Here is a 15370-nt window from a genome sequence, read left to right as displayed (position 1 = left end):
AATAACTTAAATTCTGAGGTTTTTCACATAAGCTTCCTAGTTTCTTTTGCAACCAAGAAGTTGAAATTCTTATTGCAGAAATCTAAAGACATCTGTTGAATAGCAATTGGTAAAGAAGCCCTGATTCATCCTCTATTTGGGCTAAAGGACATATCTTCCTCCTCAGAGTCTAACTGAAATACCATAGCTCAATAAGGAAGACCAATTTTCCAAAAAGGGAGCCAAAGTTTGAAAAACTACCCTTGGGCTGATGACACCAGAAGTTTATCTCAAAGTTGATGGTTGACTGAGAAGCCAGTTGGATGCCAAGGGGCTTGAACCCTGTTACATTCCTGACACTCACCACCTTTGCCGGCATCTTCCTTGCTGTCCATGACTGTTGACCTATCTCTATGTCACTTCTGAGTATGTCATGCAACCACACCAGCTGTTATTCTGACATTCCCTCACAATGCCCTGTCTCTCTAACCAATGACATCTCCCACAGCAAGCCATTTGACAGAAAGTCAAAGATGTAGTCCATAGCATCAGAGACATTTTTGGTGAAGTCTCTCGTTCTACCATTCGTTGATTGCCTTACCTTAGCCAAGTTACAATCTTGATTTCCTCATCCATAAAATGAAGGTAATAAAATATTCCTGCAATAAGGTCTCCTAATTTGTCCTAATATACAGTCTCTCTTTGGTCTTTAATAATATAACCCCTTCTATTTCAGCTTAAAACTTGGCTCCTAGGCAAAGATAGCATAGTTCTTGGCCTCCCTTGAAGTTGCTTGTGACGAGATGACCAGTTTCTGGCAAAAGTGATTTTAACAGAAATGACATGCAGCTAGCCATTGGTGGTGGCCTCCTCTGCTATACTCAGAATGTTGAGATGATATCAAATCCTTTACAACATGCAGATGATCACAATAACTTAGAGATTATAAAGCAAAAAACAGAAAGGTACCAAAACTCATCCAAGCCATTATCATTGTGGCTTTTATTGCATAGGGCTGAATATGTAAAGCTAATATACTGCCCTAAAGAGGTGGGTAACATACTTCATGTGAATGAAGTACTTAGCATATGACAAATTTCTAATAAGCATTCGAGAATGGCAGTAGTTATTATCACTATTATTGTTCTCTTTCTCATTATTGAGAGCCCAACATCCTACCACTTGGCTACAAGCTTTCTAGAAAACACACACAAATGCACACACACAATCAAAACGGATAAGAGCCAACCTAAATCCACTGATATCAACATGCATGATATGATGTAGAAAGTAGAGAAACCCGGAGGCCAGCAGAATGTCCCCCTGAGCCTGAGAAATTAAAACCACGAACTGCATGCTCTGTACACCACGACAACCTCCTGGGATCCGAGTGCCTGTTCAGTACAGGTGGAAATCATGATGAGGCTGCTAAGTGGGACCAGCAGAAAACACATCTGTGCTAGCTCATGCTTCATTACTTCAGACCGCTCCCTCTCAAAAAGCTGTCTGGCCATTAAATCCTGATGTCTTTTGTCTTGTTCATTGATGAGGATAAAAGCAAAGACAGCAAGTTTTAATGACCACCTTCTTCGTAGGTACAGGGTCATCTTTCCTTCTTCAAGCATTTGGGTCAAAACTGAGAAGAGCTGTCTCCCTGTGGAGTGGGAGCCACCAGCCATCCTGTATCAACCTGATGCAAAGTGTGTTGCATTTTCCCTTACTTAGGGGGCGGCCTTGAACAAGTGAACCTCCAGAAATAACTAACCTCCAAGTCGGAAAATCCAAGAAACTACTTCCTATGGTGAATTTCTGCAACAAGATCCCAAATACTAAGGGAGGCTTCTGCCCTCATCCTTAAACTCAACACAGATTTGTCAACCTTCAGAGAAAACATGAACTCCTCTCGAAAGGGGGGCCTAAGGTCCTTACGGGGGTGCCAGCATAGCTGACAAGTAAACCAGCAGTGTGGCCTCCTGTGGACGGGTGCATTGTCCTTGAATTCCCTATCTGCACTGAGTCCAAAACATCACGACCTGAAAGACTGAACCCATCCCACGTCAGCACCCTGAGATAAGGATGGAGTCACTGCTCAGAAACCTTCATATATGGGATTCTGGCCTACACACCAGTGGCAAAGCAGTCCCTAAGTGGGCCTTGCTGGGCTTCATCCAGAGCCTCTTAGGAAACCTGTGCAGGCAAGCAGGGACGGAATGCCTGATGCCGGCTCTGGGATGCCCAGGTCAGACCAGGAGGGCAGCAACTGTCATCGAGGGTGAAGATAATCGAGACTGAAGTCACACCTTTTGGTTCTGCAGAGGCCAGCAGCCTGAATTCTTGTGGGTGAGCTGCAAGGGTGCGAGCTGGGCTGTCACATCTAATAACATTCTTTTGCGAAGTCTGATACGCTGAGAGATCTGGGCTGCTCATGTTAAAAGCTGGATTTCCAGTGCCTTCCATAGCTTCTCTATCTTCTTTAACTGGAGCAAAACAAGGAGGTCAGAAGATCATACTATAGCAAAATATATTCCACCGACAAGCAGAAAATTCCTTCCAGTAATTCTTGTACAAAAAGACTCAAGTGAATCGTCCTCAAATGTCACCAAAACAGAATTAGGTTAAAATTAACTCTTAAAAAAAAGAATAAATGATTAAAATAATTACAAATTGCACCCTGACAAGCAAGAGCAAAATTTCGCCCACAGCCATTTGTCTGTAATTAGTTAATTAATCCTTACACAAATTATGAGCAATAACTCATCAAGCAAGGCTCACCCATCAGAAATTCAGCCGACTTGGATTTCTTCTGCTTAGTTTGCTTCACAGCCTTCTGCTGGAACTTCTGGAGGGAAATTGTTAAATGAATAAATTAGCTAAAGAATGAAGATCATCATTTATGATCCACAACTAACACAGGATTTTAAATACGGGATGGCATTGAAATGTCATTTAATTTACATCTCTCCTAAAGGGGTCAAACACTAATTGAACAACAGAAGTGGAAGAATTAAATAAAATAGGATAAGAAAAGTTAATACAAATGCCGAATGAAGGTCACATTAAAATACTTTGTTTTTATCATTTTTAATTAATGCAAAGAGCCTTCAACAAATTAAGAGCACTGGAAAACTTGCAGTGAGAAACTGACATTGCACAATCAGCCTTCATGCGGGCTGTGAAATGATGCCATTTCATTTTGGAAGAATAGAAACATCTTGTAGAAGGCGCATAGGCCATGTATTGGTTCTCACTTGCAGCCACATTTATTTAAGCTGCTAGATTCCAGTTTGTGAACTGCTTGTTTATTTAAATCTAATCAGGAATGTTTAAGAGCTAATCTTCTTAAATTTCAGAAATAGATAAAATAATGCGAAGTGCCAATCCTCGGGAGTCACCATTTCACAGAAAACCAGAATTCATTGCTTGACTGGAAACCCATTAATATTAGAATGTGTAATAAATGGTCAAAAATGAAAATGAATAGTCTGAAATATTATTAGATTTCTCAGATTCTTGCAAGTTCTAAATGAATACTTGGTAACTGTCAGAATAAATTTTTAAATATCTACAGTAGAAACATCCAAACTCAAATTATATTCTCAAACTTTGGTTTATAGGACCAAAACAGCAAGAATGATAAAGAGCCACAGTTATATATAAAAGATTGTTCCAGATTAGGCAACTCATCTAATGAAGTCTCTGATGACTAGATTCAGAAATACAAAACTAGAAAAGCTACATCATTGCTTTTAATGTGTGCTAAAGCTTCTAATAGTCCCAATGTTAATTAAAATGTTTATAAAAAATCTAATTTCTTTCCAAATATTATTATTCACAGAATATTCATAAAGCAACAAAATCATAATATAAGTTGCATAAATAGCATATCAGAGGATCATGTTGAATATTTACTAACATTCCATACAGCCAACCAAACACAGACTCTACTTTTCAGAGAATCTCTTCTTTGAAGGACAAACAAAATCACGTACAATAAATTTAAAATATTTCATATCCCTGTAAATAGAACTGAACACAAATAACTGACTCCAAAGGGGAAGAGTAGTCCTTGGTGGGCAAAACTTACAAACACAAAAAATGCAAGATCTTTTTTTAAGGAAAATGTGTAACAAATTGTATTTATAGAAAAGTTCAGTAATTTTTCTAACGTGATTTTCTTCTCCAGTTAGGGAATTCTGAAATTCTGATACTTCATTTTGCATTTGTAAAGTAGAATAGTGTATTACATATAACTGCTCTACTTAAAGAACTGCTCTACTATAATAGAATCAAGTTTGTCTCATCACTGATGCAAACCACAAAAGTTGCTCAGTATCATACTCATTCAAATGTATACAATAAGTAACAACTTCTAGAAATTATACTTGTTTACCTAGTTTCTCAATTTTAATACAAAACGGTTAGACTCTAATCATCAAAAACTTGGCAAACTTAAAGCAGCAGTCAAACTACACTAAATGTTCTTCCTTTCCATTAGGAAAGAGGTGGCAGTGTGATTGTTTCTCAGAGCCTTCGTCGAGGTAACAGCAGATATTAGTTTTCTTGACATGGTTCAGTAATTTTGGCAGTGCACTCCTTTCAGATTGAGTTAAACGTGCTTTTAAATAGATGGATGTGGCCCATTAATAGACCTCATTTCCTTAGTAAGGACCTCAAATGAAATTATGCACTTGCTCTCCAATGTTGTAAAGGTCTCAAAGATATTTTCCCCAAGTTCGGGTATTTAAATGGAAAGCAATGCTGACTGTGCACAGAGACGAATTCTTTGAGAGGATTATCAAGCGATGGTTTGTATTTTGTGACCTCTTTACTACTAACACATGTTGGAGAGGAAACAAGCAGTGATTTCCGACTTCTCCCTTGGCCAATTTCCTCACCCGTGCCCCCCTTTACACATAGGTACCTTCCAGTGGTACAGAGTGCCTTTGCCTCCTTTCCCCTCGCAATGTAGAGTCTCCCCTTTACCACGCGCTTTGTAGATCTCCAGCTGATGCAAAAAAATGCTTCCCTCTGATTTTACATCAATTCATTCATCACCAGCTAAGTTAGTATAGTTATGTAAAGATTATCATTTTTACTAAATTCACAGTAAGTTATTAAATACCTATATTGTGTTTCAAAATTAAACGAAAGAAACAAAATTTAGTCACCAATATCTTTTGTTGTCTCACTGATACCTGCTTGGTCTTGCAGAAAAGTGAAATCTGTAAGAATCTTACCTAAATAGACTCTGGATATGCCCCCTGGCTTTCTTCCCTGGTGTTTCTATTTAGTTGATATAATAATGCAAAGTAATTCCAAATCAAATCACAGTGAGTAGTTTCTAGTAACACTTCTTTTTAACCTGTTTTTAACTGTGGTAAACACAGATAACGTGAGATCTATCCTCTTGACAAATTTTTCAGCATACATACTGTAATGTAAATCAGAAGCACAATGGTACACCAACAATCTCTAGGATGTATTCAGCTTCCACGGCTGAGAGGTCTTGTGTGCTTAAATATTGATAAACCAGCTTTTTGAAATTTGTTAAAATTATCCTATTCAGCCTAAGTATATAGTGTGGGAGGAAAAAAATACTTTGTGATCTGAACAGGGAAGGAAACAAAATTGCTTGAAATGTTTAAGAACCGATAGCGTTTCCAACAGTATTTTCCCTTTCATTGAAAAACAGCAAATACCTTTTGTTGCAGACACTCTCAACTTGGAAGGAAATCTACAACAGGGTAGCATCCACGAACAACAACAAACTCATTTATAACTGGTGACAACCCAATCCGATGAAGTTTTTAAAAGAATGTGATTGTTGTCAGAAGGAATTGGGTCCCACAGTGGCGTTGTTCAGCTCTGGTTGCGTTCAAAGCCATGGCTGAGGGGCGCAGGGAGCACTCCTGCAAGGCTGGTGGGCACAGACCAGCAAGACAGTGAATTCTGCATACTGTACGGATCATCGCTCAGTTCAGGGCAGTCAGATTGCATCTGGGATCAACCAATTGTGCTTCATGAAACCGTCAGCCCTCATTTGTGTCTTGCTGTTTTCTTCCGTCCCGCTGTAAACAAGGCCGACTGGAGTTGTCTGGCTACTCTTATCTGCAGGGGCAGATCTCACGGTCAGTCCTACTCAGTGGCCTCTGAGCTCAAGTTAAAGTTACTTCTTGCAGACAACAGTTCCAGTGCACACCGGGAAGTCACATAGTGAAGCAAGTCTGGAATGACAGAGTTAGAGTCCCCTTTTGGGAAATGCATACCTTAGATTCCTTCCTACACATCCTGGCATGGCATGTCTCTTCCATGAAGTGAAATCAGGTGTTCCTAATAGGAACAACTGTTTTTCGTGGCAGACTAGGTCAGCAGAGGAGGTGCGGGACGTGCTGATTGTCTTTTGTTGTTGCATTGCTCTGGGGCTTTGCTTGGATCAGCCAAAAAAGACACGGATAGAAATACCGTAATCTGGTCCAGCTCCAGGAAGCTAATCATGCCTGCATCGCTCGGAGGAGTGTAACGATGGCAAACAGGCTCAGGTATGTTGGCTCCTGTTCTCATCCACTTCGGCCATCGTGTCGCCTCTCCAATGTGATTTTGCAGGAATATCATCTCAACAATAAAAGGAGGGCAGGCTACCGAAGCCTTTTCCTTGGCAAGTGACATAAAGGTAATATTTAGTATTCACGACGTGGAATTCTCCTAGCCAGCTGGTGTGCCCCTGTTTAGACTTTCATTTATGCAGCCTGAGCTGGAACCTGTTTTGTTCTCCCAGTCTACGACTTTGTCAATTGAAGGTATAAAGCCAAAGTGAGACAGCTTGCAATTTGCACCTGTCTGCTCTAAGCATTCCATGTTAGATTATGTGTAGAGCAAACCCTTCACAGCTAATGAGAGTAAGACTGGGAAGGGTTGAATGCTATTTTGTTGGGGGTCTTACAGGATATTTTGTTCTTTTGTAACAGATCTGAGAGGGACCTCCCTATGTTCACCATGTAAGGTCCCTGGAGTAAGAGAATACAACTAAAAAAGAAAAACAGTACATAGAGTCCTGTACTCTTCAAAGACATTTTTACATGTCCAATAACTAAGAATTTAACTGATATTCAGCTTGAGTTGAGAAGGAAGAAATGTAAATTCTCATGTTTTTCCAAGTTTTTGGAAGCATAAAATACCTATAGAGATCTTTGCTTTGTAAAACGGGCAAAAAAAAGTAAATAAGAACAATGTTTAGAAATGTTTCTGAAAGACTAACTCCGGAAATTGTGTCAAGCACCTGAAAGTAAACCCAAGTTCTCTGTTTTTATTGCCTTTAAAATTTTATTTTACTGAATCAAAAATAACAGTGTATAACTTTCAAAAGCACATCTACATAGATACACATGTATCCAACTTATCACAAAATGAACTCTCCACAGTTGGAAAAAGGACAGCGTCCACAACCTCTGCCACCTATTTCTAAAAGGTCTCTGCGTCCTCTAACAAGGATCCCTCCAAGGAATTACATCAGTGAGCAACCATTTATTTAAAAGAATTTAAATCAAACTCATTAAGAGAAAAGAACTATAATCTTGGATTATAGCATTTTCCCAACCTATGGTATTTAAAAAAATCATAATAATGATGCTGAATAATTAAGCATCATATTCCCAAATATCCAAAATGTAGTAAACTAAAAAGAAAAATAGTCTACTTATCAAAGAATCTGTGCTACATTCGGACATTTGCTACATTTGGAATATTCCCCGTGTTGGCACTTCCTGTTCAAATAATAACCGATAGGATGATTGGTGAGATGAAGTTAAAGCAGCCAGGCAGTAGTGAATGCGTCTTGCTAGCGATTATTCTGGTTGGAAATTGTTGTTGGCCCACATCTTGCCTGACAGATAACGTTCCAACTTGTTCAGCGATGACCCTTCCAGCATAGCTTGAGCAGCTCTGCCAGCCATTGCCGAGCCTGGTTAGGTCAAAGGGCTGAGCCATACGTAATTTGGAACAGAGGAGGTCCCACGGTCACTCCACAGAAACAATTACACTCCTTATTTCATTCTAGCCTTGCCCAAAACTCACAAGCCTCACAGTTTCGGTGCAGTCAATCTAACTCTGCCCCTGGGCAATAAGCCACATGAAAATATGTGGTGCTGTGTTTATAAATCTAATCAAAAATAGAAACAGTGGACAGGCACAGTGAGGTCCTACTATGGACCATGGGAATCCCAGAAAATTCTGAAGGCACTTTTGTTTAAGTTCTATAGGCTCTGTTTTGCTACTGTGTTTGCTACACTCATTAATCATCCTCTTTACTCATGAGCACTACAAAGGAGGCTGAATTTCTCCTCATTTCTATACTTTCTGTCCACAGATAATATTTTGAAAAATAAAGCTTAAAAGGCTGCTTTTAAAAGAAAAAAAGAGAGGGTTACTATTACATCGATCTTACCTCTCTATCCATGTTCTCAGCTCCTTGCCCTTGGCAATGCACAGATTTAAATCAAGTTCCTCTACAAAAGAAAAATAATTCACCAGAATAAATTGGTCCCAACCATAAGAAATATTAAGCAATTTGGGGATGGAGAGCTATGATGCTACTTAATGGTCCTGAAAAAATCTAAGTGTAAAGTCAACAGGATTTAAGCTGTTGTCTGATTTTCATTTTTGCTATTGTTTGTTTAGCCAGATTCTCACTAACTGAAAGTCAGTAAATATTCACAAAGTGTTTCGCAAAGACAATCTCCAGGAAAAAATCAGACTTGATTTAGATAGCCTAAATTTCCTATCTTAGGCCCAAAACATGACATTCCTACTGCATTGAAATTATGATGACAACTTAGTTGAATGCCTTAGTAGCTGAACCATGCTTATTTTTTTTAATTACAATCCACTTTTGCAACTGTCATAAATAGATAATATCTGATAAAGTCAATGACAAATTTGTGTGCTTAGGGGCCAAGCAATTTAAACCCTGAGACATTACCCAGCAAAGGTATGGAATATAGACATTTTAATGAAAGGAAGTGTGTTAACACTTTTCAAACTCCTTAAAGTCATACAATAAATTATCAGGTCCAATTTGTAAGATAGTCCACTTGATATTCTTTAAATATATAGAAATACTACTACTAGAATGTAATTTGGGGACAGATACTTATAGTAAATGAGAAATCTGAAAAATGAGCCCAGCATTTTTTTAGATTATTATGAACATCTAAGAAAAGAGTCTTTTAAGCTTATAATTTGCCTTTTTGAAATAGTATCAATGTTTGGCAGTAACACAAAGCCCATTATATATGAATGATACATTCCACACTCTTTTATTCAATGCTACCAATTATGATTTTAAAAATTATACTTCATGAAGTGGAAGTGAGCTATAGCTTAAATAACTATCCAGCAATGTTCCTTCTAATACTAATTCAAAAAATATTTTATGCAAGAATAACATCAAAGGCTCAAAGACTATATTGAATGATTAATTCGAAAAACATGGGAAATGCATGAAAAATTACTTTACTGGAAAAAGCAACATCAAAATGAGAACATTTCAGCCAATTTGCAGAGATTTAAATTGGACTTGGTTGAGTTTTCCAAAAAATAGAGACTCTGGATTCAAAAGAGCATATACGGATCAGAAATCTGTTTTATTTGGTCTTGAATTTGGTCTTAATCCAATAGTTAATACTTATCTTGTAAAATGTTTGCAATGTAATTGTCATCCTAAAAATTTTTTTTCAGACATAGAATCCAAAGTATACAAGCCAAGAACCACAGGTAGCCTCTGTGAATATCAGTTGAATGCACAGGAAATTCTCAAATAAGGCAAATTACTTCTCTCCCATCATAACAGGCTGTGGGTTTTTTTTTTTAATTAATTTATTTATTTTTACTTGAGAGACAGGGAGAGAAAAAGAGAGATCTTCCCATTTGCTGATTCATCCCCTAAATACTCACAATAGCCAGGATTGAGCCAGGGTGCAACCAGGAGCTTAGAACTCAATCGAGACGAGATTGGGAGTGTTCAGGGTGGTATGGCCGTAGACCGGAACTCAATCAAGTTCCTTCATGTGGTCAGCAGAGAACCAAGTACTTGAGCTATCACCTGCTGCTTCCCAGATTGCATGTGAACAAGAAACTGGAATTGAGAGAGGAGCTGGGACTAGAACCCAGACACCCTAGAATGGGATACAGGCTTCCCAAGCAGGGTCTTAACTAGTGTGCAAAAGTGCTTACTCCCAAAATGTGTTTTAAACATGTTCTTACACAAATGTTAAGAGTGTAACATCAGAATCAGAAGACTAACTATAACTGAACAATAAAGTAAAAATCCCCTTTTAGAAATACAAAATATCAACTCAATTCAGAAAGTGCTTTCCTTTAAATGCATCATTTAAAATGAGCTAGCACCAAAGAAGGCATCAAGCTGTCTGTCCTTTGTCTCTTTTTTTTTTTTTTTTTTTTTTGACAGGTAGAGTTATACAGTGAGAGAGAGAGAGAGAGAGAGGGAGAGAAAGGTCGTCCTTTCTGTTGGCTCACTTCCCAAATTGTCGTCACGGCCTGTGCACTGCGCCGATCCAACGCCAGGTGTCAGGTGGGAAGACCAGGAGGAATCCTCATCTCCCATGCAGGTGCAGGGCCCAAGGACTTGGGCCATCCTCCACTGCCCTCCTGGGCCGCAGCAGAGAGCTGGACTGGAAGAAGAGCAACCAGGACAGAATCCGGTGCCCCAACCAGGACTAGAACCCGGTGTGCCCGCGCCACAGGCAGAGGATTAGCCCATTGAGCCGCAGACCGGCCTGTCCTTTGTCTCTTGACCAGCACTCAGTACAAAGCTCTTAGGCACCCTAGGATGTGGGTACACAGACAACAGAGTGAACTTTGAGGAATAAAGATTAGGAGGCAAGCAGAGAAAGGAAAATGCAAAAAAAAAAAAAAAACAACAACAACAAAAACAAAACAAAACAAAAAAAAAAAAAAACAAAAAACAAAAAACAAAAAAAAAAAACCTGTGAACAATGATGTTGATGAAAATGAGAAGGACAAGCCTACAGTGTGGTGAATAGAATTCATCAGTAAATCATTTCAGTGAACTCATGATTAATGAGTAGTCACCCTACCCCTTAAGAAAACTGTTGGTTTAGTAACTGGAAAAATATGGAGCCCACCAGAAAATTGATGCAGTTACTATACTGTAAGCCCTGCAGTATCAAGGGAGTCCAAAGTAGCTTCCTTTTTGGGAAAAAAATTGGAAAATAAGGTATAAACACTGTAAAATTTACAAAATACCGTAGACTGAGCATTACCAGGAATACTAGGCTTAATAAACCATTACAAAACTCTCACTATGACTACAAATTGAGACCATAGTTTTACAGTTGTTGTAAGGGCTAGTCTATGCATTGCAGGATATTTAGAAACATTCCTGTTCTCTGTCCAGGATACCCAGCAATGACTTTTTAAAATTCAAATGCAAGTGACGTACAACAGGAATCACTTTGAAAAAGTTGATCTTGAACTTGTAAATAGATTGATAATTATAATATGAGTTGCTTGCAAACAACCTGTGCGTCACATTCTGTTGAACCCAGCTTAACAATCACCTGCTGATTTGTATAGTCACTTCTTTTGTTTGTCTTCAGGCTGATTTTAAAATTGTTAGCCTTGTATTGAAAATTAAGCCATGGGAATGGCAAATGTCTGCCACTGGTTCATTGCTCCCAGAAAAGGAAATTAACATGACTACAGCTGTCATTCCATTGCACTTCCCTTCTCAAGTGGACCAACAAGGGCAAAGATGGAGTTACACAGGGGTCACAGACCAGAGTCTGTCTGCAAATTCTTTTATTTGACCTCCATAGAGATTCAAGAAATCTTGAGTTAATATTTTAAAATATTTATTCATTTGTTTATTTTTATTTGAAAGGCAGAGACACAGAAAGAGAGAAACATAGGCACACAAAGATCCACCATCCACTGATTCACTCTCCAAATGGTCACAACAGCCAGGTCTGAGCCAGGCTGAAGTCATGAGCCAAGAACTCAATCTGGATCTCCTATGTGAGTGTCAGAGACCCAAGTATTTGAGCCTACTGCCTCCTAAGGTGTTCTTGGCTGGAAACTGGAGTCAGAAATGGAGCCAGGACTTGAACTCACACAGTCCAATATGGATTGTGAACATCCAAAATAGCATCTTAATCCACTGTGCCAAATGCCATAGGTAACCAAAAAATTAGGGGGACTCACTTTATTGAAGTGTTTACTTTATTGCTGTGGTCTAAAACTGAACCTGCAATATTGTCAAGATAGACCCTGTGTGTGTGCGCATGCAAGGCAAATAAATTTTCCCAGTCCTTAAGTAGAGAGCCCCCACATACCGTCATTCTGCTTGCACTGCTTGTTTTCTTATAAAGAAAGATTTCTCTATATTTCTGCCATTACCAAAAGTAGAACATATATGTCAAGGAAAAATAAGAACAAACAGACACAGCACACTTCACTCATTTATACTTCTTCCTGCCTGGTCCCTACTGGCATCTCAGTCTGAAACTTAGAGAGATGAGAGTAGGCCTGGCAACCATGATGTCACATTTCTCTACTACACTTCTTTCTCATCTTGCCAAGTAGTTGTCTGCACCATAATCTAAATCTACATTGGGGAATAAATTAAAAGAGAAACATAACACCTACCTTGTTACACGTAACACACATTCACTCTACATAGAGTCAAGATGGCAGTGTGGAATGAACTTGTGTATATGATTAGAAAGGTAATGGCTCGAATCTCCTACACCTGGGAAGTTGCTTCATTTCTAAAAGTCTCCAATTGCTCTGGGGGATAATTAAGACTATTTTCAAATTATGTATGTCAGACACCTAAATTTCACTTCAGCTACACAAATCTGAAAATGGTATTGTTTTCAAATATAAACAAAGACAATCCTAAATAATCTGCAAATTCATACTAAACTCTCATCAGAGACCTGAGGACACAGAAAAACTAATTAACATAAAATATAGATAAATTTATGTGCCTCCAAGGAGTGACAAGTTGTCAGCATTTGCAGACTAGAGCAGACATGAGATCCTTTATAAGCCATTAAGAAATGTTCACCTCAAAATTAACAAATTTTTAAAGTCTGAATGTGGTCTAGTGTGAGAGCATTGTGAGATTTTCAAATACAGGGTAAATTCAAATGTATTAACAAACTCTCCTCCATGCACCTGCTGTGTACCCAAGAGAAAGACTGAGGTAGGGTGAGAGTTCAGGATGCTGATGCTCAGCAGGGAGTAATTTTGTCACCCAAGGGACATTTGGTAATATCTGGAGAAACATTTTCGATAGCCATAATAGGGAGACACTACTGGTGTCCAGTAATCATAGATCAGGAATTGTTAAACATCCTACAGTATATATACTAACCCTCTACATCAAAGAGTCATCCAGCCATATATGTCGATAGAGCTACTGTTGAGAAACCCCTATCTAGATAAAGTTTTCTCACTGATGCAAATTTTTGTGAAATGGAACTGACACCCTTCCAGCAAAGCCTCTCTTCCCCCAATATTCCATCTCTATCTCCTTTAAAGAGATATGAAAGTTAATTTTCTAGCCGGCGCCGCGGCTCACTAGGCTAATCCTCCGCCTAGCGGCGCCAGCACACCAGGTTCTAGTCCCGGTCAGGGCGCCGGATTCTGTCCCGGTTGCCCCTCTTCCAGGCCAGCTCTCTGCTGTGGCCCGGGAGTGCAGTGGAGGATGGCCCAAGTACTTGGGCCCTGCACCCCATGTGAGACCAGGATAAGTACCTGGCTCCTGCCTTCGGATCAGCGCGGTGTGCCGGCTGCAGCACGCTGGCCGTGGTGGCCATTGGAGGGTGAACCAACGGCAAAAGGAAGACCTTTCTCTCTGTCTCTCTCACTGTCCATTCTGCCTGTCAAAAAAAAAAAGTTAATTTTCTAGTGGAAGAGCAGTAAGCTCCAATGTTTCCAGCCATATGTTAAGATTCATTGCAGCTGGAAGAAGAAAACACGGACAGGTACTCTGACCTTGAAGTAGAACAAAGCAAACATTCTGACCCAAATTATTAAAAGTTTCCTACATAGGAAAAAAGGAGTAGGATCATTAAGATATCCCCCTCCTTGAGACCCAATGATACAGCTACTATTTTAAGCCTGAACACTGGAGACTGGAAGAGACCTTCATGAAATGTCTTTATCAAATAGTCATCCCTCTAAGCACAAGTTGAGATAGATCAGAGGAACTTTCAAGTGTGTGATGCCTGGACGATAGCTTTAATAACAGCAAACCTCAAATGCAGCTCAAGTCCTGACTAGATGATTGAACCCTCTGTATTAAAAAGCTGGGAAAATAAAACACATTCCATTTCTAGGCCTAAATAATAATTAGTTCAGTGTCTACTATCCTACCCAAGATGACCAGCTTTACAACAAAGTCAAGTGACAAAGAAGCAAGATAAGGATGGGAGTGGGCACCTTCTCAAATGGACAAAGCAATCGAGAAAGAAGCAGAGTCAAGTAAGACTCAAATGTGGGAATTATCAGAGTTTAAAGGAATATGATTAAAGGCCCTAATATAAAGGATGAGTGATGTAAATGAATGGAGGAGAAGTTTCAGCAGAGATGGAAACTATAAGAGAAATCAAATACAAATACTAGAGATGAACAATACAGTATGCAGGATGCAATCAACCACCTAATTATTCTCAACACAACAGACCTTGAAGACACTTGAAGTCAAACTATCAGCAACAGAAATTACTCAATAAAACATTAAGGTAAAAAGAGTGAAAAACCTTAGGGCAAAAGATCCAAGAGCAGCATAATAAATCAAATAACCTAATACAGCTGTAATTTTGAATACAGAGGCAGAAAGGAGAAAGCATAAGGTAGAAAAATTATTGAGGTGATAGTGGCTAAGAATTCCCTCAAACTAATGACAGACACCAAAGTATGAGTCAAAAAAAAAAATAGAAAACCTCAGAGAACACTAATTAGGATAAAACATACAAGGCACATCACATGCAAACTGAAAACCAATAGCAAAGACAGTCTTAATGGTAGACAAAGAAAACAGGCATACCACTTAGAGAGGAACAAAACATAAGAATTTCAGCAGACTTTCCATCAGAAGCTATGCAAGTTAGAAGATAGTGGAGAAGCATCTTTAAAGTAAAGAAAGAAAAACAACTGTAAATGCAAAATGCTACCCAACAAAAATATCCTTCAGCAATGATGTGGGGGTGTGGATTTGATGAAATAAAGAGATGGTCAAATCCTATCCTCAAAAAACAATTCTGAAATTGGAAGGAAAAAAGGATCCAAGGCAATAATTTCAGCTCTGGAAAATGACCAGAGGCAAAAAATAAAAACAAATGGAGAA

General features: G+C 38.9%; 1 protein-coding gene across 2 annotated transcripts in view; it reads right to left on the bottom strand.

Moving 5' to 3' along the window:
• The window catches only part of LOC100356714 (uncharacterized), a 365960-nt gene that overhangs the window by 319564 nt on the left and 31026 nt on the right, over window positions 1-15370 (bottom strand). For both annotated transcript variants that reach the window (XM_051855131.2, XM_070074870.1), the window contains exons 3-5: window positions 8420-8480; window positions 2752-2818; window positions 2280-2456 (exon numbers count right to left, since the gene is read on the bottom strand). In XM_051855131.2, the coding sequence (XP_051711091.2) occupies window positions 2280-2456; window positions 2752-2818; window positions 8420-8431 (256 nt within the window). In that variant the 5' untranslated portion in view covers window positions 8432-8480. The remainder of the gene's footprint in view (window positions 1-2279; window positions 2457-2751; window positions 2819-8419; window positions 8481-15370) is intronic.

The sequence above is a fragment of the Oryctolagus cuniculus genome, chromosome 5 (assembly GCF_964237555.1).
Source record: "Oryctolagus cuniculus chromosome 5, mOryCun1.1, whole genome shotgun sequence".
Taxonomy (NCBI): Eukaryota; Metazoa; Chordata; class Mammalia; order Lagomorpha; family Leporidae; genus Oryctolagus; species Oryctolagus cuniculus.
Note: the sequence above shows the minus strand (reverse complement) of the source record. Positions and strands in the feature narration are given on the sequence as shown.